General features: G+C 44.8%; 2 protein-coding genes across 2 annotated transcripts; both read left to right on the top strand.

Moving 5' to 3' along the window:
• Positions 1 to 9,709: 9,709 nt before the first annotated feature.
• Positions 9,710 to 11,555, top strand: LOC148687164 (vomeronasal type-2 receptor 26-like). The gene is made up of 2 exons (XM_088662530.1): positions 9,710 to 10,450; positions 11,232 to 11,555. Exons 1-2 carry the CDS (start codon positions 9,710 to 9,712, stop codon positions 11,553 to 11,555), a joined length of 1,065 nt encoding a protein of 354 aa, XP_088518656.1.
• A 9,528-nt stretch (positions 11,556 to 21,083) lies between these two features.
• LOC148687163 (vomeronasal type-2 receptor 26-like) lies at positions 21,084 to 22,503 on the top strand (the record flags this gene model as incomplete). Its single annotated transcript, XM_088662528.1, has 1 exon — positions 21,084 to 22,503. A coding segment is annotated over one exon (1,017 nt), but the record flags the coding sequence as incomplete, so codon positions are not given.
• Positions 22,504 to 26,555: the final 4,052 nt, after the last annotated feature.

The raw sequence follows: 26,555 nt of genomic DNA, 5'->3' as shown, positions 1-26,555 counted from the left end.
CTACGATCCCAAATGGAGACTTGGCAGTCAGCCAGGATCCATGGCCGATCCCTGCATGCCCAACCCCAAAGGTGGGGGTTGTTTTGGCACAACGCAGAGCCAATGAGGCTGAAAATGTCCAGGGTGTCACCCAGTTGCTTGTTGCTGTTTTGGAGCTTTCCTGTGATGCAAAGGGCTGTTTTGCCACAGCTGAAGGCAAGGCTACTTGCGAGGGCTGTTTTGACCAAGGCATGGAAATTTCCACTGTGCAAGGCTGCTCAGTTCCCAGGAATGCAATGGGGCCCGTGTGCAAAGTCCTGGAAGATTCCATTGTTGATGAGCAGGGGCATTGTTCCATCCTACGTCATCTTGAAGAAGATACAGGCCAAGGTCGCCAGCTGGGCCACCACCAGATAACGTGTTCTCTGGAAGAGCCTGTGAATGGCAAGGGAACCACCAGCTTGGGAACCTTGTGTGTTGACAGTCGGTCAGCAGGTGAGTCCCGTCATCTTGTTGTTGCTGCAAGAGATGAAGCAAGTGGTGTGCCAGTTGCTAAGCAACGCTCTGGACTCCAGACCCCTGGTGGTGAAGTCCTGAGCTGCAAGAACTTTTTCCCTGGAACAGGACTAAGTTTTGCAAATGGCATTAAGTTTCACTCTGTACATGCTAATATTGCTAATATTGATGTATTTGATTTGCCATTGATGAAATGTAATTTGTCATCTGTCTTGTCTTTGTTGAAAGATAGTTGCAATGTACATTCTGAGGATGCTATGTGCTCAATGTGCCAAATGGAGGGTGGATTGTTGATGTGTGTGAAATGCAATGTGAATGAGTTTTTTATCCTTGTGACAGGTAAAATCATCTCAGGCGCGACTGAGGTTCAGGGTGCCAGCATTAGTCCACACCACAATTGCGCCCACTTGTGGCAACAAGGTTGTGCGCACGTAAGTGAAGTGCAGAAGGTACCAGGTACAGATACACAACCAGAGATGTGTAACGTGTTGACATGCTCTAAGGTTCTTGGTGTTGTTTGTCAACAAGCCAAGGCTACTTCATGTGAAGGTTCCAGGTCTGCAAATGTTTCTAGTCAGGCACCTATGCTGACTCAAATGGATTCCTGTAGACCAAGGGAAGCGCTCCGTATGGGCGGAACCCAAATTTTTCTGTCAGATGGCCACACCAGAATGAGCTTCACCATACCTCTCAAGAGTACAGGGGAGGAGTTAGGCTTGGTTAGTGAGTGGGTTCAAGCTGTGAAGCCAAAGTTTGTCTGTAAGGTGTTTTGTTTTCAGGCCGATCATGGATCAGTTTGTGCTGAGGGCACACTGTACGGTTTCTTTCCACAGGAAGGAAGCAAGCACAGATTGTCAGCTCCCAGGGGGCTACAAGGCTGTGCAGTAGCTGGACAGGATGATACGATTCTTGGAGAGACGTTGTCAGCTATAGTCTTTGTCGCCAGTTTTCTGAGGAAGTTCTGGCCATGCAATTCAACGGTAGGGTGTGAATCCTATTTGTCGCTGTGTAGCGAGGAACCCGAGGTTTCCTTGAGGTTGTTTGAATTGGGAGTCTTTGTGATGCAATCTGAAGACGGTCCCAAGTCCCGAAAGGTAGTTTTTGTGGGATACGAACTTTGTTCCACGTGTTGGATGTTCGTGTGCCCAGGATGTGTTAAGTCACGGGTGATACTCAGCAATAGCATTGAGTTCTGTGAGGCACAGGTGTGGATACCTATCCACTACAGTCCTGATGTGCTTACAGGTTTGGCAGGTTCTAGTGATGATGGACAGGCTGTGTCTGGTTGTGAACCAGCCAGTACTCCATCCACAGGTACAGTTGTGCAAGGTAGAGTTAGGGACAGTGGTTCAGTTGAGGGACCGGATCCAGGGACTGTTGCGACAGTTATCGCTGGAAACGCGAGCTGGATGCTCAGCGCTGCCCAGATTAATGCACAGCAGGGAGGAGTTCCAAAGCAAGAGCCTAGGAACACTCTCACACCTCCAGTGCCAGGCACTGGTAGACAGGTCAATAGGGACAGGTTGTTCCCGCGCCAAGATTCAGGAGCTAACAGCACGCGCAGTAGTTCACGCTATGCATTTCCTGAGGTCATTGGTACTCAAGCAGGTTTCATCGTGACGTGGTCAGATGAGGATGCGAATGCTAGGTTGAGCAGGTCAGAGAGGGCCACGAAAAGGATATCTACTGACAGATATACAGCCACTAGTCTGTGGACTTGTATGGATCAGTGTGAGCCAGAAAGCTTCGAGGAAGTTCATCAATTGCCTGAGGAGGTGACCAGGAAGTGGTATGAGGCAATGCAGATGGGGTTAGACTCCATGGAAGCACGGAAGGTGTTTTTCACAGTGGCACGGCCCGAGGGCCAGAGCGCTGTATATAGTCGCGTGGTGTTTAAGCTTAAAACCACAGCAACTGGAGATTCTCAGTATAGGGCTAGGTTTGTAGCCAGAGATGTCTCAAAGCTGGAGGAGTTGCATTCTGAAAGTTTTGCACCCGCAGCACCTGAAGCGCTAAGATCTTTGTTATCTACAGCTGCTCAGGAAAGTTTTGTTTTTAACATCAGTGATGCTTGTCTGAATTCACCGTTGGAGGATATGCTGTACACGCTATCTCCACAAGGGTTTGAGATCGATGAGCCTGATGATGTCTTGAAGTTACATATACCCATTTATGGTTTGAAGCAGTCAACCGTAAGTTTGGATGAAGTTTTGGAAAGCATAAGTTTCCAAGAGAAATTTGCTGATAGTTGTCTTTATCTGGCAGGTTCTAGCCAGGAGCAAATTCTTGTGTTCTGTTTTGTAGATGGCATCAGATGCATTGCAAATACAGAGGCACAGGTGCAATGGTTTGCACAGGAGCTTGACAGGTATTTTAAGCTCAAAGAATTAGGTCCAGTGAAGGTTTACCTAAGTGTCAGGATTGACAGATCTGCGGATCACAGTTTCTTGTTGAGGCAGGAAGGTAAGATTGAACAGTTGGTTGCAAAGTTCAAGAAGGCTGATAGTGCTAGTATCAGAACACCCTTAGAGATTTGTTTTGTTGAGGATAGTCAGTCCGGGGAACACTCTGAGTTCCAGAGCCCCGGGATGTTCCAATCAATTCTAAGGAGTTTGTTGAGTTTTTCTCAGTGGAGTAAACCAGTTGATATGTTTGCTGTGAAGAGGCTTAGCCAAGAGGATGCACAGCCCAGTGTGCATGACCGGAATGGCATAAAGAAAGTTCTTAGGTATCTGGGAGATACTAAGGAGTTGTGTTTTAGGCAGCCAGTTATGAGTACAGCACAGGACACGTGCTGGTCTGGCAGCAACTGGGCCAAGTTGCAGGACAGGGAGTCAGCAACTGAGATAGGTGTGAAGTATGATGATGCTCTGATGGAATGCTATTCCAAGCGTCAAAGCTTTATTACTCTTTTCTCTGCGGAGACTGAGTATGACGCTCTGTCAGGAGTCTGTGGAGCGATTCAAGTTTGCCAATGTTTGGTCCAGAAGGTCAACGGGGAGTGTTGCCAACCCATCACGGTTTGGGAGGACAACCGGCTCTGTTTGATGCTTACTGAGACTGGTTGCGTTATAACCAGTGCCAAACGCGCTGACATTCGTTTTCGGAACGTTTATCAAGGCGTCCACGCAGGATTGGCAAAACTGAGGAGTTGGAGTTGTCCGAGCCAGGGGAACCTGGCAGTTGGGTTCACCAAATCTTTGAGTTTCCAGAGACGTGAGGGATTCTGCAAAGGTTTGTGTCTTGCGTAAGGAAGTTCTTTATGCTACCCCTGCGATGCAGGACGAGAGGGGGTGTGAGCTGAGGAAAATAGCTCAGCAGTCGTCCTGTATCACAAGGGGCTTGTGACGTGTCGTATAGACAGGAAACAGGAAGTAGTACCTGTTGCTATTGTGTATCTGTATATATGACATCGTCTGTTTCTGTTCTGTCTGTTGCTATGCTGTTCGTCGGAGCTGCAGCATCATGGAGTTAAATACTCCTGGGTGAAGCTATCTTAAAATGTCAATAAATCTTACTTGTTTTAATGAACAAGGGAGTGAAAGTGATTTATTTCACGAGCACTGAAAGCTGGAAAGTTTCCGCTGCTACAAGCTGCAGTTTGAACTGTTATCTAAACTTCAGAAGAAAGAATTCCGAGACGTTTAGGAAACGAGGTTTGACTTTCGTGATAGAAGCAGAAACTGCGCAACGGGAGCGCACTGGACAGTTATCTGCTACGCAGCTTGGACTTGGATGCAGGCAAATAGATGCCTGACAAGCGTGCTAAGCAAGGGGTTTTTGCTACGCTTCTACAACTCTGCTAATAATTTGAACATGGTTATCATATCACCCCTTAACCTTCTCTTCTCCAGGCTAAACATACCCTGAGTTGCTGGGGAAACCCAACCAGATGGGCAGGGTTATACAGTGGTCCCTCGACTTACGAACTTAATCTGTTCCGAATCCATTCCGTTCGTAGGTCAAAAAGTTGAAAAAGCAGTTTTTCCCATTGGAATGCATGGGGGGGGAAATATTCGGAAAAATTCGTAAGTCGAGGAAACCGCATCTAAAACTGCCAATTGTTTCCGTTCGGATGTCAAAACTTTTGGATGTCGAGTAGTTTGTAAGTCGAGGGACCACTGTAAATATTAAAATTGTTGTTGTTGGGCGGTTTACAGAATTTATAAAAACATAGTAAAACATCAAACATAAAAACCACCCGATACAGGGCTACCTTCAGATGTCTTCTAAAAGTTATATAGTACTTTATCTCCTTGACATCTGAAACGAGGGCGTTCCACAGGGAGGGTGCCAGTACCGAGAAGGCCCTCTGCCTGGTTCCCTGTAACTTCACATCTTGCAGTGAGGGGACTGCAAGAAGGCCCTTGTAGGAGGACCTCAGTGTCCGGGCTGGACGATGGGGGTGAAGATGCTTCTTTAGGTATACTGGGCCAATGTCATTTAGGGCTTTAAAGGTCAGCACCAACACTTTGAATTGTGCTCAGAAATGTACTGGGAGCCAGTGAAGTTCCTTTAGAATCACTGTTATATGGACCTGGCGGAGATAATCAGAGCATGCTCCACTCTGGTGAGACAGTTTGTGGGCAGGTAGGGTCTCAGCTGGCATACCATATGGAGCTGGTAGACAGAGTTAACCTGTGCCGCCACGGACAGCTGTGAGTCCAATATGACTCACCTGCACACCTGGTCCTTCAGGCGCACCTGGTCCTTCAGGGGCACAGTTGCCCCATTCAAGACCAGGGGGTCCCCCATGCTCGCTCCCGTAAAACAATACTTCTGTCTTGTCAGGATTCAACTTCCATCCGTTAGCCACCATCCATCCTCCAGCCACCTCCAGATACTCACACAGGACATTCACCACCTTAACTGGTTCCGAATTTAAAGAGAGGTAGAGCTGGGTATCAACCTCAAACTGACGAACATCCAGCCCAAACCACCTGATGATCTCTATATTCTTCTTCATGCTCAGGCTATGAACTAAAACATCAAGCTTGCTAGAGAGCCAGGCTGCTGGTGACCTAGTTGCAGGAGTTTATTGGCCAGTGGTGTTGCCATGGATGAATGCAGATGTATCATTGTGACATCAGTGTATCATTGTGACTCTTCGTGACCTTGTGGACCAGAGCACGCCAGGCACTCCTGTCTTCCACTGCCTCCCGCAGTTTGGTCAAACTCATGTTGGTAGCTTCGAGAACACTGTCCAGCCATTTCGTCCTCTGTCGTCCCCTTCTCCTCGTGCCCTCCATCTTTCCCAACATCAGGGTCTTTTCCAGGGAGTCTTCTCTTCTCATGAGGTGGCCAAAGTATTGGAGCCTCAGCTTCACGATCTGTCCTTCCAGTGAGCACTCAGGGCTGATTTCCTTAAGAATGGATAGGTTTGATCTTCTTGCAGTCCATGGGACTCTCAAGAGTCTCCTCCAGCAGCATATTTCAAAAGCATCAATTCTTTGGTGATCAGCCTTCTTCATGGTCCAACTCTCACTTCCATACATCACTACTGGGAAAACCATAGCTTTAACTATACGGACCTTTGTCGGCAGTCCAATCGGGTGCCACTGGTGTGCAGCGGATCCACGGAGCACCTCTTGCGCTCAGCAGCCCATTAAGGGATGCCACGGGAAAGCGGCACCCTGTAAGGGCCGCCAAGTGCGAGCGGAACACCGTGGAGCCGCCGCACACTACACAAGGCTGTCGCCATGACATCCCTCCCTCAGGCTGTCACCCGGGGCTTAACACCCCCCCTGCCCCCGCTTGCTCTGCCCCTGAGAACAACCCTGAAGCCATTTTGACTCTCCCAAATTGACCTCAAATATATCTCAGAAGGGAGGAAGGAAATGGGAGAAGCTGTCCAATTGTCCTTTGACAGTAGGGGCTTATACCTCCCCTTTCAAATACAGTCTGGCAAGTATCTGTGAAGTTGAGCACACTATCAATATGCATAAGAGATTCAGTATTTGCCATCTCAAAGGAATGGCCAGGCTACCCAGAAAATGCAATCGAGAAAGGCAATAACAGATATCTAGGCAGACAGGAGAGAAGCAAAACTCTCAAATTTCTGCTTCCTTCAGTGATGTATGTATGATGTTTGGAGGGTGGTGTTCAGGGTTCTCCCTCCCTCCTGCGTGTGGTGAGTGCGGACCCTGTTGCAACAGTTTATTTCCTTTAATAAAGATCAATAGACTCTGGTTGGCCTCTGGACTCTATAGAGGTTCTGGAATATCCCATAAGGGAAAGAGACCAGTTTTTCTTACTGGAGTTTAAAAACTTGGATCATGTCCTGACTTACAAGTCTTGGTCCATCATAACTTTTCTGTAGTTTCTGGGATATTACTGAAGTTGAAGTTTCCTCAAGTTTAGCAGGGCCCAGATTGAGAGCCCCATCTGTGAGTTCTCACAAACATGCTTTGCCCTCACTCTGCCCCTGCCCATTGAGTCACACACAGATGCCAGGGAGGTGGACCTTCTGAACATTATAATTATCAAAATCATGGTGATTTATTTATCTAGTCCAGGGATTTCACCAGTGATGGCCTTTGAGTCCAAAAATAATATGAATATCATAATCACAGGCAGGGTGAGGTAATTTATTGTCACAAGCCTGAAAAAAAGAACTGGGATATAACTATCTGAAGCCTGGCCTGAGAGATTTGGGGTAGGTAGAGCTGCTTTCTGTGGGAGTTTTCCTTTGTCTACCTTTGCTTGAAGCTATTTTAGGAGACCAGGTGTGCTACTAATGTCCCTGCTGTCACAAGAGTGTATGACTCTTGCAGGCATAGCCAGAATGATATTACTTCTGCTGCTATTTCTGCTGCTAATGCCCCATGGAGTCAGTGGGATGCTGAAAGCAAAATGTCCATTAAATCGGAAAAAGAATCATGATCCATTGAATTATTACAGGCCAGGAGACCACCTCATTAGTGGGGTCATATATCAAGGTGGTGTTGTAATGAACACACCTGACTTTTTCCAGCCCCCCAGAAACCCTGTCATGTTGTAAGTGACTGTATGTTACCCACCCTGCATTCACAATCACTGCTGTGTGCCAGAGATAGCACCTGTTTTCTGGCCATCCCTGGTAAACCCTTCTCCCTCCTTTGCCCATCTATTGACTTTGAAATAAGGTTTGGTTATTGAGAGGCAGCATCTAAGTGCCTCTTGGCCTCTTGGTATCCTGCAAACTCGGAGGTTGATTCTAAACACTTTATTTTGGGGGGCTTCAGTTTAATTAATACAAAGGCCGCATCTAGGGAACAGCTGATCATCTCTTTTCCTGCTTCTTGGGTGTGTTGTCAAACTTCTGCAACTTGCTCAGGTCCTGTTGAATTGTATTCTTGGCCTGGGTTGGGAATAAATTGGACAAGATTTTGACTGTCAATTGCTCCATTTGTGGGGTGCTGCTAAATGCAGGGTTTTCTCTGCAAAACATTTGCCAAACTTTAATGATGATTGGAGTGAATCAGACTACAGTACATTTGGTTTTGGGGTGTAAACTAGAAACCCCGGTTTGATGTATGAATTACTTGGTTTGTGGGGAGAAGAAGTGCCTTCAAGAAAGGCCAGTTAAGTGGGCTGGGGAAATTGTTGGAACAACTTCAAAAGTCCCGTTGAGTTTGGGAACAGGTGCTACTCATTATGAACTCTTTAATCTTGACCGTCTTCTTAGCCATGATTTAATGTTGCTACAGAAGGTAAACAGCGTTTCTGTGCGCTGCTCTGGTTTTGCTAGAAGCGGCTTAGTCATGGTGGCCACATGTCCTGGAAAAACTGTCTGCGGACAAACGTCGGCTCTCTTGGCCAGTAAAGTGAGATGAGCGTCGCAACCCCAGAGTCGTTCACAACTGGAAATAACTGTCAGGGGTCCTTTACCTTTACTGTTGGAAAACAGCAAAAGCATTTCCTCCTTCTGTGCATGGGATACGTAAAACCACACAAGGCCACTGCTTGTCTAGCAACCTAACCAGCAGTTGTTTGAAGCCACTATGTCTATGATAACTCTGCCTATGAAACCTGAGAGATTTTGTTTCCTGTCCTCTCTGGACAAAATATCTGCTATTTCTCTCTCTCCCCCCCCCCTCTCATCTTGTCAATAGTTCCTGTCAAGTCTCTGAGCTCCAGAAACTGTAAGTTATCATTCAAATCAAATTCACCCAAGCTGCAAGTTCTCCTAAAAACTATTTATTTCCTTGTTGGAGCACCTGGACAAGTTCATACTCCTTCAAGTGGACGGTTGAAACAATGGTTTGTTTATTCATTTATTTGCAGTCCAACATTAGAGGACCCTTCTCCCTTCCTGTCTCCCTTATTTGCCATTCAAGAGATCAACCAGAATCCTAAGCTTTTACCCAATGTCACCCTGGGCTACAACATCTATGAGGCTGCTTTTGATGTCAGAACAGCGGCTGATGCCATGCTAGACAGCATTCCAAGCTACAGCTGTGGAAGACAGAGTAATGTTATAGCTGTTTTTGAAGCAACTACTTCTGAAATTGGCAGCCAGATTTCAAGCATGTTGGGCATCTACAAAATGCCCCAGGTAGGTCTTTGGAGGGGATTGGAGACCAGCTATGTTTCCTTCCTCTTTTCTATATCTCCACCAGTATTGAGAAACCCATTCACCCCTCCAGAGGTTTCTTAACTACCAAGCCATCCATTCCTGGCCATTCACCATCCTTGTGGGGATTGATGGGAGTTGTAGTTCAGCAACATCCCGAGGGCCAAATTTTCCCAATCCCTGCTCTCCAAGAGTTCTTCTTTCTTCTTTCTTAAGAAGACCAGTGGTTGTCTCTAGAAGCTAAATGAGCATGGAGATTAAGTTTCATGCACTCCTGCAGACCATGTCACTGCTTAGCTTCTGCCTCTTCCTCTCCTTCTGTGAAGTTGCCCATTGTGATTCTAGGAAGGGGTTGGAATGCCATGACCCCTGAAAGCCCCAGATGCCCTATTCTGCCTCAATATTCATTGGAGCCACTTCCATCTCTGTGAGCTCTAGATTCTCCATCGGAGGCATGAAATGCTTCCCAGAAGCAACTGGTTAGCCACTGTGAGAACAGGATACTGGATTAGATGTCACATGATCATTGGCCTTGTCATGTGACAGGGCCTTTCTATTGTATTCCTGAAAACAAGACACCAATCCTTTTCTTAACAGATCAGTTTGGGCTCTACTGCATATGATCTCAAGGAAAAAAAACAGTTTCCTTTTATCTACTGGATGGTCCCAAAAGAAAAAGCCCAGTACAGGGGGATTGTCAAGTTGCTGCTGCATTTTGGATGGACGTGGGTTGGTCTCTTTGTTCCAGACAATGGCAATGGAGAAAGGTTCCTGAGTGCCACCAAACCTCTGCTGCTCCACAGTGAGATTTGTGTTGCTTTCTTGGAAATAATTCCTTTTTCCATCCAGATGATGTCAACCTTGCGTTGTAAACCATCTCTCCTGAGACAAGTCAAGGTTTTCATTTACTATGGAGACTCTGAACATGGAAGTTATATAATCACATTCTTACAAAGCTTTCAGGAAGTGATGAGATCTCAGGGAATAGTCTGGATCACAACGGATGTTCTGAACATTGACGAGATTTTGTTCTGTGGTTTTCCTTACAACACGCCTGGCCAAGGTTCTTTGTCCTTTGTAAGGAATACACCAAGACAGACAGAATGTCGATTCTATACTCGACTTTCATACGCATCTGAACCGTTTTGTCAGAGAGCATTCTCTTGTTCGTGTTCAAACAATGTGGTGTCTATGGAGGGTTGGACAAGATGCACAGAACAACTGGGAACTTTGTCCCAGGAGAATATTGAGGCAATCTGGTCTCACGATCGCTACAGCACTTACTACGGGATCCAACTTGTTGCTCAGGCTTTAAATGCTGCATATTCATCCAGATCAAAATGGAGGTTAATGGCGGGTAGAGGAGAGAGATTGGAACGTCAAAGGTTGAAGCCATGGCAGGTCTGTCCTCTCCCCTTTTTTACATATACCTTGTCCATCTCTGGAATCTTATTTGGAGTTTATATTTTTGTAGTTTATCTCATTGCAATTGTCTTTATTTGGACATCTTGAGAATTTTTTGGTATCTTTCATCTATCTTTATAGCTGTACTATAATTAATAAAAAAAAGTATGGGGACATAGGATATTATAAATAGTTAAGGAGCATTCACTCACATTAATATATATTTTCATAAAATGTATATATCGCTTGAATGATGGAAAAACAGTTTACAGAACAGTTACAATAATAAAATTAGTAGAAAGAAATTTAAAACACTAATTTGAACCCTATATTTGAAACCTATAGAAAGTTGAAATCACAATAGGATATATTAAAGCAAATTAAAACACATGCAAGCTTTCTAGAGTTTCAAAGCACTTTCCTGGCCGTGTCCTCAATATATATTTGGGTCTTATCCCCAAGAGGATTAAAAATCTGATAAAGGACCTGTTATACTGGCCCAAAAGTCATCAAATATAGCTGACACAAATTCGCTTCAAATTAGTAAGAGGTCTGGAACTTTCCTCAATTGTCAAAGGAAAACAAGACTACATCCCACAAAATATTCAAGCTCATGAACAGATTTGATATATCAGATGCCCAGGAAACATCCTTCAATTGTTTTGCAATTATATAGTTTCCTATCATCTGCAATGGAGTTTGCATATAAGCCTGCAGCTCTCACATGCAACCCTGATACCATGTTTTCTAAATGCTGGTGTTTTTTCTGCCGTTCTAGCTTCACACTTTCTTAGAAGAAATCCAGTTTTCTAATTCATCCATAGGAGGGATGTATTTTGATAAGAATGGGGAGCTGACTGCCAACTTTGATATCTGGAACTGGGTCGTGTTTCCCAATGAATCTCACAGCAGAATTAAGGTTGGGAAAATCGAGGAACAGACATCCTCCGACGTAAAATTCACCATTAATCCGGAAGCCATTGTGTGGCCTGGGAACTTCAGCAAGGTGATTGCATTTATTTATTTATTGCATTTATACCCTGTCCGGATTCATGCCCCGAAAGACTCCGGGGGGGTGCCTGTGCAGTTGTTAGTAGAGTAGCATCTCCAAGAAGGGACATGATTCCAGGGAGGACTCAGGATGCAGCAGATCAATTTGTAAAAGTTGACTGAGCCAATAATAAGCTTGACAGTTCAATAGCGGACCCCTGGAAGGGCTATCTCTTAATAATTCAGTGGCAGTAAAATATAACAGTAAAAAACTTAAAATGTACAATATACTTTAAGTTAATCAAGTCAGATTGAGAGAGTGAAGGAACATGAGAGAGAGAGTAAAAGTAAGAATAACATGTGACCATGTTGGACTGCATTTATAGGCAATTCAGGGGCAGTTTGACCACACGAGAGCCAGTGTGCTGTAGTGGTTAAGAGTGGTAGACTCGTAATCTGGTGAATCGGGTTCATGTCTCCGCTCCTCCACATGCTGCTGCTGGGTGACCTGGGGCTAGTCACACTTCTCTGAAGTCTCTCAGGCTCGGGGCTTCCGGTCCATCGCGCTGGCGGAATAGGACGCAGGGACTTCGCGCTCCAAAGTCCCTGGTATCGCGGAGGGGGGGGGGAAGTCCGCAGAGCGAGCGGACTCCCCGCAAAAACCCGGTTGCATAGCTGCCCAGCTGTTGCTCCAGACGCGATTCCTCCGCTGCCCGAGAGCTCAGTAGAGCGATCGAGAGCCAGCGGAGTGGAGTCGTGGGAGCCATTTTGGGAATCATCTTACCTCCTTGAAGCGAAGCTCCGAGTCCTTAGCCTGCAAGTGGCGGGTTCTTCCAAGAAAATAAAAGATTTGGACTCTAAAAATATTAATTTGAAAAATAGGGAGAGATTCTAAAAAAACGGAAGTCGATCTCTTCCAAATGGTTAATTAAGAGGCGCATTAAATATTCCAAAGCCGAAAGGAAATTTATTTGCTTTTGCAACCCAAGAGAAAGACTGACTTTTTACCCCTTCCCAAGCCCCGGAGCCGGCACCTCTTGAGGAACAGCAAGAGTGCAAAGGGGGGAAAGAGCTTTGACAGGTGTCAAAGCTGTCAAAGCTGTCAAAAGATAAGAAAAATCTACAAAGAGTTTTTGAAAGTTAAATTGGCTACATGAATATGCTAAAGGCAAAGTATTTGGACTTATGATATGATTTATTGTGGAAAAGTTAAAGACAATGGAAGGAGCAGCCAAGATGGAGAAGAGCGTGTGGTGAATGGAAATTTCCAGCGTGCTCTGTCCTCTAATCTCCTGCCTGCTTGTGATTAAAAGAAGGAATGAAAACAATGTATTCACCAAACTTCCAGGAGGCAGTGTTGAACTACTTGGGAATTTTGAAGGATATTCACAGGACATTGCAACACTCCAGTTCAACATGTACAGAGACTTTGGTTCAAGATCAGGACTTAGAGGACAATGCTGAAAGCCAGCTTGAGATTAAAGAGCAAGAAATTGATACTGCCAAAACTGAGTTGGATTACAAAAAATAGGTTCTGGAGAAAGTACAACAAGGACTTGGAAAGAAAGAAGACGAGATCAAGGAGCAACAAAATGAAACAAAGATTCAAGAAAAGAAGACCCCTGGAGGGACGGAAATTTGGGGATGTGTAACAGAGGGAAAGGAAAGGCAGAAAGAGGGGGGGACAGAGGCCTGGATTGGGAAATGGGAAAGATGTGGGGTGGGATGAAAAATTTTAGCTAAGAGATATTTAGGCTGAATGAACAACGGTTTCTGAAATCTTGGCTTGTTAAAGGAAATGCTGATCAGATTGGGGGAATGGTACCGGGGGAGGGAAGGGGGGTGAGTAAAAGTAAAATGTTATGACCTAGATTAGAGAAAGGAGTAGATACAAAAATGGAGTTTTCTCGAGGGAGAGAAGAATGGCTGGGGAAAGGAATTTTAGATTTGTTTTAAATGCTTATGTTTTGATAGGTGTCTGGGCAGAGAGCCACCTTTCTTCCTCTCTTTACTCGGAAGCACCTGGTGGCAGGGGGTGCTCTGAGGGGGGAGGAGGGGGGAGGGAAACCCAGACACAAAAATGGATCTCCTTTGGAAGGCCGCACCTCATGTGTTCCCCTCGTGGCAGGAGGGGACCCGTGGGGAGGGGGCACGAAAAAGGAGGAGGATAATGTGAATATTTAAAGGAAAAGATTTTAGTCATGAATAGAAAATCCGCCATAATTATGTCAAGAAATTAAGAAGACCAGGAAGAAGAGATTCGAGGAACCCATAAGTACAATGTTAAGATATAAGAATTGGAAAAATTTATTTGTTTGTTATATATGTGTGTGTTTAAGGTACAGCTGGGGGAAACCCAAACCATGCCACTCTTCCGCACCTGGCCTCCTGGTGGCAGGGGGGGCTGGGGGGGAGGGGGGGAGGACGAACTCAGCCTTAAAATGGACCCCTTCTGCTCTCAACGCCTACTGGTCCTACTGGTGGCAGAAGTGGACTGGTGGGGGGAGGGAGGATGGAGGGACAGAACATATACATAATGTGTTTTGTTTTTTATATAAAAACTAATAAAAAGTATTCTAAAAAAAATGAAGTCTCTCAGCCTCACTCACCTCACAGAGTGTTTGTTGTGGGGAAGGAAGGGGAAGGAGATTGTTAGCCGCTTTGAGACTCCTTCGGGTAGTGATAAAGCGAGATATCAAATCCAAACTACTACTCCTCCTCCTCCTTCTCCTTCTCTCCTTCTTCATCTTCCGTAAGCTTCAGTGGCTTCTTTCAGCTTCTATAGCTTTCATACTTCAGAAATGCCTTTATACCTGATATATCCCACCTTTTCTCTATAGAGTTCAAAATGCTATATATGGTTTGTTGCCTCTTTGTTTTATTCCCACAACAACCCTGTGAAGTAGGACATATTCAGAGGAAGTGAACGGCCCAAGGTCACCCAAGCAGCTTCATGGCTGAGTGGCAATTGGAGGCTTGGTCTCCCGGGGTTTTGTCCAACCCTCTAACCCCTACACCACACAGGCTAAATTTGCTAAATTCGGATAATTTCCCAATAGGGGCCCATTTTATATTATCCCTAAGCTTGCCCCTCCCGGGACAACTGCCACTTCCCAGATGTGTACATCTCTGTTGTTTTCCTTGCTCTCTCTGTTTTGCATAGGAATTCAGTTGGAGAGGAGCAAAGAGTGGAGAGGCTGTCCTTACACTTTCCCTTTTTCATCCACTCAGAGGGAGAGATGACAATGCATCAATGGGCCCAAAGTTGACAGAGGAGCCATATCTGGCATGTGGACTTTAACAGCTGCCCAATAATGCCAACTGCTTATAAAAACACAAAAAGACTTATCATAGCAGCAAACAGGAACAATAAATCCCACACACAGTTAAAAAGGCAATAGAGAGTTTAATTAATTGACCTTTTCTAAATACCTTTATTCTTTTTAAAGATGAAACTTTATGTCAGAAACAAGATGACCTCTGCACAGTCCTACAAAATTTGAAAGGGTCTCATTACCATTTTTAAGTTTTCTAACCTGGCATCAGTATTCTAAAAAAAATTATTTCAGCACTTTCTCCAGTCAGGGCCTTCAGATGATGTCTGTTATTTCTGTTGATCTTCTTTGATCCCCCTTCTCCTTATTTTGTAGGTCGTGCCTCATTCAAGATGCACCGGAAGCTGTCGCCCTGGATATGCCAGAGTGACTAAAGAAGGAGAGCCCGTTTGCTGCTATGATTGTGCTCCTTGTGCGGAAGGGACCATCTCCGTTCAGGAAGGTGGGTGACTCCAGAGGAAAGGGAGAGGACATCTACTCCATAGCCCTGTTCTCACAGTGTTGAACCAGGTCTTAGAGTATGGTCCTTTCAAGAGGGTCTTGTTCCCCATAGCAGTGCAGCACTCAATGCAAGGCCTCTCTCCCTGCCAGCCTTCAGCCAGCCCGTCCAAGATGGGGCTCTCCTCCTTCACTGCCTTCTTCTTCCCAGCACACCTTGCTAAGGACTGTCTTTTCCTGACACTTCAAATGCACACTCCATCACCATGGCAACCTTTTTTCTTTCTTCTTTTTAAAATTGTATTTATTGGCATTTTCAACTTAAAATTTCCATTCATATCATCATCTTACATCATAATATCATATAAACAAACATCAAAAAAGGAAAAAAACAAGGAAAAAACAAAGAAAAAAGGCAAAAAACAAAAAAACAATCTTATATTCATAACACTATCATAACTTTGACTTCCCCGCTCCTCTCTTCCCGAGCCTAATTGTAACCCCTATTAGCAATTTTTCTAATTAAACAGTTCTAAACATCTCCATTTAACTCTTAAAATAATACCTAACATAAAAATTCCTTATGGCACATAACAAATTTCTCATTACTCTGATTATTCCCTTTAACCTCTTAATTATTAACTAAAAATGTTCTTATAAAATTTAGCTTTCTAACATCTCACTAAGCTAATCCTTAAATTAATACCTTATATAAAATTCTTTAAACCACATAACAGATTGATTTTTTTTTAAATACTTTATTTCAAATTCTTAAAATTTACATAATACAAAAAACATACAGAAAACAGAAAAGGAAAACTGAGAAAAAGGAACAAAAAAAAGAAAAGCAACCAAATAATCTATAAACAAATACATGAACCAGAACTCAAATTCAAACATAGACCAAACCAGACATACAAAAATCATAATAACCAAACATACTGATCAGAGATGACATGTATATATATATATGTACCTACATGCATATATATACTAACTCAAAAAGCTAACTGATTCCCAAATAACTCGCACATTACACATCAAGCATAATGCGGGGGGAAAAATAATCAAGAGAAAACACAGAAAATGATATGGAAATCAGAGAATCAAGAGGAAAAAAAAGAAGAAGAAAAAATGAAACAAAAACCAAGATACTTCCAGTTGTCTGCGTACTGATACCTTATATTGTAGTCTTTTCTTTACTTGTTTTACTCCAACTTTCGCCCCCGGCCACTTCCGGGTAGATGAACCTACTTTAACCTGAAGTGTGTTGTCTATTTGTACAGATTTTAATTTAAGCAAATCACCAACTCCGATTTTAAACCTTCCTTTGCTAGATATTCCTCTAGTAATTTCCATTCCTTTTGGATTTTTTGATTTGGGGTGTTTCTTATGTAAGCTGTCATCTTTGCTAGATTCATATACTCTATTAATTTATTTTGCCAATCCCATAAAGTCGGTATCTCTTCCCCTTTCCATCTCTGTGCTATAAGAGTCCTCGCCGCTACCACCGCGTACAATAAGATGTTCTTCCTGTCACTGGGTATACCCTCGGGTATCATGCTTAACAAGAACAGCTCTGGGGTCTTTCCGAATGTGCACTTTAACATCCTCTTTAGCTTCTCATAAATCATATTCCAGAACCCTTGAATTTTTTTGCACTGCCACCAGCAGTGCATATACGATCCTACTTGCACATGGCACTTCCAGCACTTATTTGAGCCTTTTTTATAAATCTTTACTAATTTTTCTGGCGTTAGGTGCCACCTATATACCATCTTCAATATATTTTCCTTTATCGCTGTGCAAGCTGTAAATCTTATACTTTCTGTCCATAATTTCTCCCATTGTGTACAATCAATAACCCTGTCAAAATCCTGTGCCCACTTTACCATAACAACTTTAACTATCTCATCTTTTAGATTCCATTCCAACAGGAATTTATATAATGCTGCCAATTGTCTTCCCCCACCTTCAATTAACATCTCTTGTAATTTTGATCTTTTTTCTTGGAAGCCAATTCCCTTATGTTTCATAAACAGACTTTGAATTTGATTGTACTGCAGCCAGCTTGCACAGTGATTCTTAATTTCCTCATATGGTTTCAGAATATATTGGTTGTCTGTCACTTTTATCAGGTCTTGATATGTTAACCATCTATCTTTGTTTCCTCCCCCCCCCAGGGCCGTCATCTCGAGGGGCGATGCCCACCACGGTGTCTTTGGTTCTAATAATTTCCTGTACTCCAGCCAAACCCTAAATATTGAATTTTTAATCACGTGATCTGAGAATTCCTTGTAGATCTTTTCATTTTCTTGTAGAAGATATGCATGCCAGCCAAGAGAGCTCCTGAAACCTTCTAAATCTAATACTTCTCTATTCTCTAATATAATCCATTCTTTTAGCCAGCACAGATTTGCTGCGGCGTAATACAGTTTTAAATCCGGTACACCCCAACCTCCTCTCTCTTTGCTATCTGTCAAAATTTTAAATTGGATTCTAGGTTTCTTTTTACCCCATATAAATCTACTTAAGTCGCGTCTCCAATTATCAAAAATCTCATTTTTCCCAATGATCGGTAACATCTGAAACAAGAATAGAATTTTTGGCAGTATCATCATTTTTATAGTCGATATTCTTCCCATTATTGATAGATGTAAATGTAAATAACAGATTGATTAATCCTCTAATTATACCCTTTAGCCTCTTGATTTTCGCTAAAAATATTCTAACTTATGAAATCTAATATTCTTTCACCCCATTTCGCAATTTAAATTCTAATATCCCCCCCTCCTCCACCGGATGACAGTCCCCTAGATATCCCAACCAGCTCCTGTGTACAGTCCAATTCCAAACCATTTAATCCATCCCTTAGTTACAATACCTCTCAACCCACTCCGTCTCTCACCTACTCCAGCCCAGCTTCTTCACTCCACCAACCTCTCTGCCAACCCCAGTCCGGTTTTTTCTTTTTCTTAGCCTCCCAATTAACATGTTCTTCGCCTGGCTCTTGCCTCCCCTCTCTCACTAAGGAGCTTCGAATCCAGGCCACATCTTTGGTCTTTGGAACAACTTGATTGCTTTTGCCAGGAACCTGCTCTCCCTCTCTCACTGAGAGAAGCAGTTCCTGGAAATCTCTATACGATGCAGCTCTATTGTTATAACACATGTCCCGTGCAACCTCTCCCACTGGTTGCACTTCGTTCGAAGTCTGGAGCTCCTCTCGGTCTTCTTCTCTTGAAAGATTAAAGTTCTTATTTTCTGAAGTTTCCGTCTGTGTCTCAGTGCTATATACGAGGAGAAGTCGGTGCTGGGTTTCAATGCATAACTTTGTAAGTCTTGTGTATTCTTTAACTCCCATCATCACCTCTTGAACTTTTTCCCATACACTTTGTATCCCTTTCTCACACATCATGTTCGATTGTTTTGACTAGCTCCGTCCTTTGTCTTCTCAGGTTTCAATATGGCGCATAGGCTGTTGTGTCAGAGAGGAAATCCTCACTTGGCTGGCCGGTGCATCCAGGTTTCTGTCACCCCACTACCGGAGAGCTTGTTCTTATTTAAATCCAAATTTTGCAGAAATCCAAACTAAAAGTCAGTCACCTCCCCTTGGCTCCGCTACCACTGGGGAGGGGTTCAATTTACTTTTTAGCAAAGTCCAGAGTTCCGTTCTAGCATTATGGCTGCAGGCTTGGCAATTGCTTGTTGGTATCTCGGTAGGGGGGGGGGAAACGACCTCCGTTTTCTTTTAGATTCCCCTCCTAAGTACAAATTCCTTCCAAATTATAAGATTTCTTTACTTACAGTTCCAAATCATTTCTTTATTTGGAGGTATCTAGCGCGCGTTGTCGCCGGCACGGAGCTTAACGCCTCAGAGATAGCGAATTCACCCAAGGCTCCGTCCCGCTCTGCCTGCGCACGTCACTCCCCCAAAAAGGAGGTTTTTGGGCGGTGAACGGGGCTCAAAGGAGCTCAGTGGGTGCCCACGTCCCCAAAAAGCCAAATTTGGGGGTTCTCAGGGTGGCCGCTTCACTCAAGCGGCTCTACCCCCCCCCCCCCCTCTGAGGCACCAGGAACCTCGGAACCCGAAAATTCCCCACCGGCTTCCAATGGCGCCAGACCGGAAGTCACCTTTTTTCCTCCCAGGCAAAAGAATTTCTCTCAGATGGGCCATTAACAGCTTTTGTCACGTGAGGCCCCAACTTGGATGGAAGATTAGTCTGTATTTTTCCAGTAGCTTTCAATCTTCCGTTCAATACTCCAAATAATTAAAAAAAACTACTATTTATTAATTTCAAGGATTTATTAATTTCCATGTCCAACATTTCCCCCCCCCCAAAAAAAATAATTCCGTGGCGTTGGACTAGATGACGTTTGGTTCCCTTCCAACACTAAGATTCTAAGATTCTGTTACACCATATTCATAAGTCAGGGCTTTCTTCCAGATACCCACACTATCTGAAAATAGAGGAGTACGGACGGAAATGAATTCATTTGGCTGTGGCACCCTGCTCACAGAATGCCCCTCCCCAGGGACAGTCACCTACAGCCAGCAGTGAGGTCATTCCAGCACCATGTGATTTGTGGTTCTCATTTTGATTGTGGGTTTGCATGTTCTCCCGAATGAGGATGCTGTGGTTCAGTATTTTCCTTTCATTGAGGTCCTGAGATTGAAATTGTATTACAGTGGTACCTCTACTTACGAATAACTCTACTTACGAACAGAGCTCCATCTGCCATCTTGGATGCGGTTTAGATAGGATTTTTTCTACTTACGATTTTTTTCTCCCCATGCATTCCTATGGGATTCGACTTACAATTTTTTTTGACTTACAAATATGCGTTCAAAATGCATTAAATTCATAGGTAGAGGTACCACTGTACAGTCAAACCATGGATCTCAAATGCCTTGGCTGCTGAAGAAATTGGATCCCGAACGATTGAAACCTGTATGTGAATGCTCTGGTTTTTGAACGTTTTCAGGAGTCAAATGGACTCCCGCAACACATTCTGTTTGAGATCAAGGTACAATTGTACAGTATTCCCGTTTGTACATTAATTTGATATCTTTAATACATTCACTGATGAGTAAATAAACCATTCATTCAGATATTTCGGTGAAGATTTTAACGGCATTTCTCAACTTTCAAGGCTTCTGTAATTTCAGTCTCCACCGTTAACACAATACATTTCAGTTCAAAGCAACTACTTTGGGAAACCTTCCCTGTATACACTGTGGAGGGAAAGGGGAGAGATCAGCAGGCAGACCGCACCATGCTCTGCATCCCTTTTCTGGGTTAAATCATGCTCTCCACAGGACCTGGACCTGGAGGAGAAGAGGGCAGAGGTTACAGAAAGAACTGTGAGATCAGCAGTTTGTCAGATTATTGTGGGAGAGCTGTGAGTTTGTTTATGATCTTGGTGAGAGCACGGAGTCTGTGAGGTGAAGTGCGTCAGAAGGACAAGGAGTGATATTCGTTTCTACATATATTGTAATCTTGTATTAGGGTAACATTTTTATAAATAACTGATCATTGCTTAAGTTGCCTGCTGTTGCTTTAGTTTTCTGTGCACACCTTAGAGATACTTTCCATGCTAAGTATACGGTAATAGAATTGGAACACAAATAAGAATCAATGAATGAAATAAAACAGAACATGTGTAAACTTTCCTTATAGAAGGAGAACACTCTGTAATCTGTTCTCATACTCTGAGATTTAGGGGTTCCTAAGAAGTAAATTTGATGATGCCTACGTCAGAGTAAAATGCTCAAAAATGGCTTAAGCATCCCATTTTCAGTCTGTGTACGATTTAGGGCTCTTCAAGAAAATCCCGTCCACAGCCAGGGAAATGTCCTTCTCTGATTTCCTGACCTCTTCCACATCGGTATATTGTCCCACTGTGTTGGAATACACACAGTTACAGATGTAAGAGTTTTGTTAGTGATACTGAAGTCCTTCTTTTCTTCAGATGCAAAGCATTGCACCAAATGCGCAGAAGATCAGCATGCAAATCAAGCACGAGACAAATGTATCCCCAAGACTGTAACATTTCTCACTTATGAAGAACCCTTGGGGATCCTCCTGGTTTGCTTTGCCCACTTCTTCTCCTTAACCACTGGTGTTGTCCTTGGAATCTTCATTAAATACAAGGAAACTCCCATAGTCAAAGCTAACAATCGAGACTTATCCTATATCCTCCTCAGCTCCCTCCTGCTTTCCTTTTTGTCCTCCTTCCTGTTCATCGGCCGGCCAAGGAAAGTGACCTGCCTTCTCCGACAAACAGCCTTCAGCATCATATTTTCATTCGCTGTCTCTTCTGTGTTGGCAAAAACCATCACTGTGGTGCTGGCCTTCTTGGCCACAAAGCCAGGGAACAAGGTGAGGAGATGGCTGGGGAAGAGTCTGGCCAACTCCATTGTCCTTTCAGGTTCCGGTATGCAAATTATCATCTGCACCATCTGGCTGGGTACCTCTCCTCCATTCCCAGACTTTGACATGCACTCCCAGGCTGGAGAGATCATCCTTCTATGCAATGAAGGATCTGTTGTTATGTTTTACACTGTCCTTGGCTACATGGGCTTCCTGTCGGCCATCTGCTTCACGGTGGCTTTCCAAGCTAGAAAGCTTCCAGGGTCCTTCAATGAGGCCAAGCTGATCACCTTCAGCATGCTGGTCTTCTGCAGTGTTTGGGTGTCCTTTGTGCCTACCTACCTGAGCACCAAGGGGAAGTACATGGTAGCTGTGCAGGTCTTCTCTATGTTGGCCTCTAGTGCTGGACTTCTGGGCTGCATCTTTATTCCCAAGTGCTACATTATCATACTCAGGCCTGATCTGAACACAAAAGCACACCTAACTACAAAAAGTGAAGTTGGTAGAGTCTGATTTTTAGCTTCTTTGAAGAGTCTTAGCAAAACACCATTTTGTTAAGGTAGACCCAGCTCTGGTTTGTGGCAGGACAATTACAAAAGCTCCAAGCTCATAGAATCTATGTTCGCAAATGTTCTGCCACAATCCTCTCCATCATCTACACTTCCCAAACAACCGGTACTAGCTATCACTTAGTAGTAGTCATCATAAACCAATTGGCTCATATTGGAAATTTTCAGGAGCGATAAAGCCACCACAAATTTCAAGACAACTAGGACTACCCTTTTCCATGAGGATGCATTGACAACTCCTGAATCCACCCACTCATACCCCTTGGCAAGCTAATATGTTGACCCATTTCAATCTGGGATCAGAACTTGTTCGGCATGGAGTCAAAGAAGCATTAATAAAAAATAAAATTGTGAAAGGAAGTAGTAATGAATGATGAAAGTAAATGTAGAGTTTGCTTCATTTCAAAAGTCAATCTTTATTTTACGGTTTATTAATGTTTATTTTTGGGGGGTCAGGCTTTTAAAACGAGCCCCCCTGAACTGCTCTGGCTTTTAAAGCGAGCCACCCTGAACTGCTCTGGCTATTAAAACGAGCCCCCCCCTGAACTGCTCTGGCTATTAAAGCGAGCCCCCCTGAACTGCTCTGGATTTTAAAGCGAGCCCCCTGAACTGCTCTGGCTTTCAAAGCGAGCCCCTCTGAACTGCTCTGGCTGTCAAAGCGAGCCCCCCTGAACTGCTCTGGCTTTTGAAGCGAGCCCCCCTGGAATGCTCTGGATTTTACAGCGAGCCCCCCCCCTGAACTGCTCTGGCTTTTAAAGCGACCCCCCCTGAACGGCTCTGGCTTTTAAAGCGAGCCCCCCTGAACTGCTCTGGCTTTTAAAGCGAGCCCCCCTGAACTGCTCTGGCTTTTAAAGTGAGCCCCCCCTGAACTGCTCTGGCTTTTAAAGCGAGCCCCCCCTGAACTGCTCTGGCTTTTAAAGCGAGCCCCCCTGAACTGCTCTGGCTTTTAAAGCGAGCCCCCCCCTGAACTGCTCTGGCTTTCAAAGCGAGCCCCCCTGAACTGCTCTGGCTTTTAAAGCGAGCCCCCCTGAACTGCTCTGGCTTTCAAAGCGAGCCCCCCTGAACTGCTCTGGGTTTTAAAGCGAGCCCCCCTGAACTGCTCTGGCTTTTAAAGCGAGCCCCCCTGAACTGCTCTGGCTTTTAAAGCGACCCCCCCTGAATGACTGGCTTTTAAAGCGAGCCCCCCTGAACTGCTCTGGCTTTCAAAGCGAGCCCCCCTGAACTGCTCTGGCTTTTACAGTGAGCCCCCCTGAACTGCTCTGGCTTTTAAAGCGAGCCCCCCTGAACTGCTCTGGCTTTTAACGCGAGCCCCCCCTGAACTGCTCTGGCTTTTAAAGCGAGCCCCCCCTGAACTGCTCTGGCTTTTAAAGCGAGCCCCCCCTGAACTGCTCTGGCTTTTAAAGCGAGCCCCCCCTCAAATGCTCTGGCTTTTAAAGTGAGCCCCCCCTGAACTGCTCTGGCTTTTAAAGCGAGCCCCCCTGAACGGCTCTGGCTTTTAAAGCGACCTCCCTGAACGGCTCTGGCTTTTAAAGCGAGCCCCCCTGAACTGCTCTGGCTTTTAAAGCGAGCCCCCCTGAACTGCTCTGGCTTCTAAAGCGAGCCCCCCCTGAACTGCTCTGGCTTTTAAAGCGAGCCCCCCCTGAAATGCTCTGGATTTTCAAGCGAGCCCCCTGAACTGCTCTGGCTTTTAAAGCGAGCCCCCCTGAACTGCTCTGGCTTTCAAAGCGAGCCCCCATGAACTGCTCTGGCTTTTAAAGCGAGCCCCCCTGAACTGCTCTGGATTTTAAAGCGAGCCCCCCCCCTGAACTGCTCTGGATTTTAAAGCGAGCCCCCCCCCTGAACTGCTCTGGATTTTAAAGCGACCCCCCCTGAACGGCTCTGGCTTTTAAAGCGAGCCCCCCTGAACTGCTCTGGCTTTTAAAGCGAGCCCCCCTGAACTGCTCTGGCTTTTAATGCCTACCTTGACCCAGAATCTTGTGTGAATTGTGAATTTGTTTGTGCACTTATGTGAATCTGAGCCTGTTCAATGAGTCAGCTGTTCCTTAAAAGGAGACTGTTCCTTAAAAGGTCTCTACAGTGATGGGCCTTTGTATTGTGTGTGTGTGTGTGTGCGCGCGCGCAGTGGGGGTGTGTGCAGGGTACCACCTTCACCCTCACGCACGTACGCACCCTCCCCTCTCCTCTCCATCCACCCCCCTCCCCTCTGGGAGCAAATGGAGGGGGCACCCCTAAAGTGTGTGTGTGTAATCCCTTTGTTCTCTGACTAGCAGTATGAATTGTATCATATTTTGTTCTCTTCCACTGCTTATGGCCAAGGTGGGGGGAAGAGAAGTATGTGTGTTGTTGCATTGCTTTCTCATGTCACCAGACTCAGACCTCCTGCTCTTATTGGATACTTACTAGTTTTTACTGAATTGTCATTTACCTGTTCACCTATTTCACATTTTTAAAGGTTTCAGAATGACATGTAGTTTCCTGCACCCAGTATTTACTGTTTTAACACAAATAGATATTTTTTAAGAGTTTCTCTGCAGTTCTGCCCTTGCTTTTGACAGCTGGCTGAACTGTAATTTTGAACTGTAGTTTCCTGCAGCCTTGTATTTCGTTTTTTAACACATTTTCACGTTTTATTCAGGTTTTCAACAGTTCTGACCTTGCCTTTACAACTGGCTGAACTGAAGTTGTGACCTGTAGTTTTCATGCACCCTGTATTTCATTTTTTAAAACACATTTTCATGTTTTATTCAGGTTTTCAGCAGTTCTGGCCTTGCCTTTACAACTGGCTGAACTGAAGTTGTGACCTGTAGTTTTCATGCACCCTGTATTTTATTTTTTTAACACATTTTCACGTTTTGTGAGGGGAGAGTGGTGTGCAGGCAGTGGATGAATTTTGAAATGGGCTAGGAAAAGAATGGAGGAAGGATATTGGTTTGTCATAAGCCCCTCTTGCACAACATTCTAAGCAAGTGGGATGAAAGGGGGTCTCACAGCTCCCAATGATCAGTGAACATGTGAGAAGAGTACTGATCAGTGAACATGTGAGAAGAGTACTGCTGTTATGTGTGGGAATGTACATGAAGGTTTATGTGATGAGGTATGAGGGTGGCAAATGAAGAATGGGATGTTGGGGTTGGAAAAGGTGGGGCTCTTGGAAGCAGCAGCTACAGTAGTAGACCTGACATTGTGAGGACGTGGGGTACTTTTGAACCTCAGGAGCAAAAGGGGGATAGTGGGATGCAACTGGAGGACAGGCGGGGGGCAGAAATTTGGAATAATTGGAAGAAAAAGGATGGAAAAGGAATGTGTACACATTTTTAGGGCAATGTCTATCTTCTACACAGATTTGGAGTGTGCTTTCACAACCCTCCGTGCCCATGTTGCAGAGCACATCTGAGGGGTGACTCCGTCGGCCAAACAGAACGCTGTGGGGCAGGGTTGACGGCCCACCAAGGGGTTGGCGGCCCGCCAAGCTGCCTGTCATGGCAGAAACAGAGGACGATGAGAGGAGCCTGAAGGTGGCTCTGGTTTGGGGGTATTGGAGGAGTGGACAAAGCAAACACTTCAGAGGCTGTCATAAAATAGACAGTGGTACTCCCTATTGCCCTGTCCAGAATTTGTTGTTACCCAAAAGCAACCCTGAAAATTGTCACCTTTTGAAAGAGCACATCAAAGGGTTAACTCCATTGTCCAAGCGAAACACCGTAGAGTGGAGTTGGCAAACATGCCAAGCTGGCCCCCACGGCAGTGTAGAACAATGAGAGTTGCCAACCGATGGCTCTAAACCTAATTAAATGACTTGGCTCTGTCAAGCAACCTAGCTCTGTCTGAGCTTTTCCCTATTGCCCTGTTTGCAGATATTCCCTAGACCCTCCAATTTTCTCCTGTGGGTCAACAGTGGGCTGGTGGTTGTTGGGGGACATGCATTACATCACCATGTGCAGTCTCTCTGTCGTGTTTTGTTTCTTTTTCTCCCCAGGTGTGTCCTTGGGCATACCCCTTTGATGGCCTCTGCACCAGCGCACCAGTACACATCTGGCTGAATCTGTGGGTGGATGAGCCATTGACACCGCGCTGGCGAGGACTGTTTGCTGTTTTTGCTGACCACAGACTGCAATAGCTGGGGGGTTTGTTCCTTGGATTCATCTTTGGTCTGTGAGCACCAGGACGTGTGCTTAGGACCAAGACTTTGACTTAGAATTGACTTTGTACCAACAGGATCCCTACGTCACACTCCGGAAGCTGGTTTGCTCTATGCAGAAGGGGAAGCTTGAGGATTCTTCAATCCTAATCTCCAAATCTAAAAGACTCCCTTATTTTTAGCACCCTCATCCAAATAGGGCAATGGCAATTCTATACATTTTTGGATGTTAGTAGGGGGATTGGCACTGGTCTTATTGGC

This window comes from Zootoca vivipara, chromosome 2, assembly GCF_965207765.1.
Source record: "Zootoca vivipara chromosome 2, rZooViv2.hap1.1, whole genome shotgun sequence".
Taxonomy (NCBI): Eukaryota; Metazoa; Chordata; class Lepidosauria; order Squamata; family Lacertidae; genus Zootoca; species Zootoca vivipara.
Note: the sequence above shows the minus strand (reverse complement) of the source record. Positions and strands in the feature narration are given on the sequence as shown.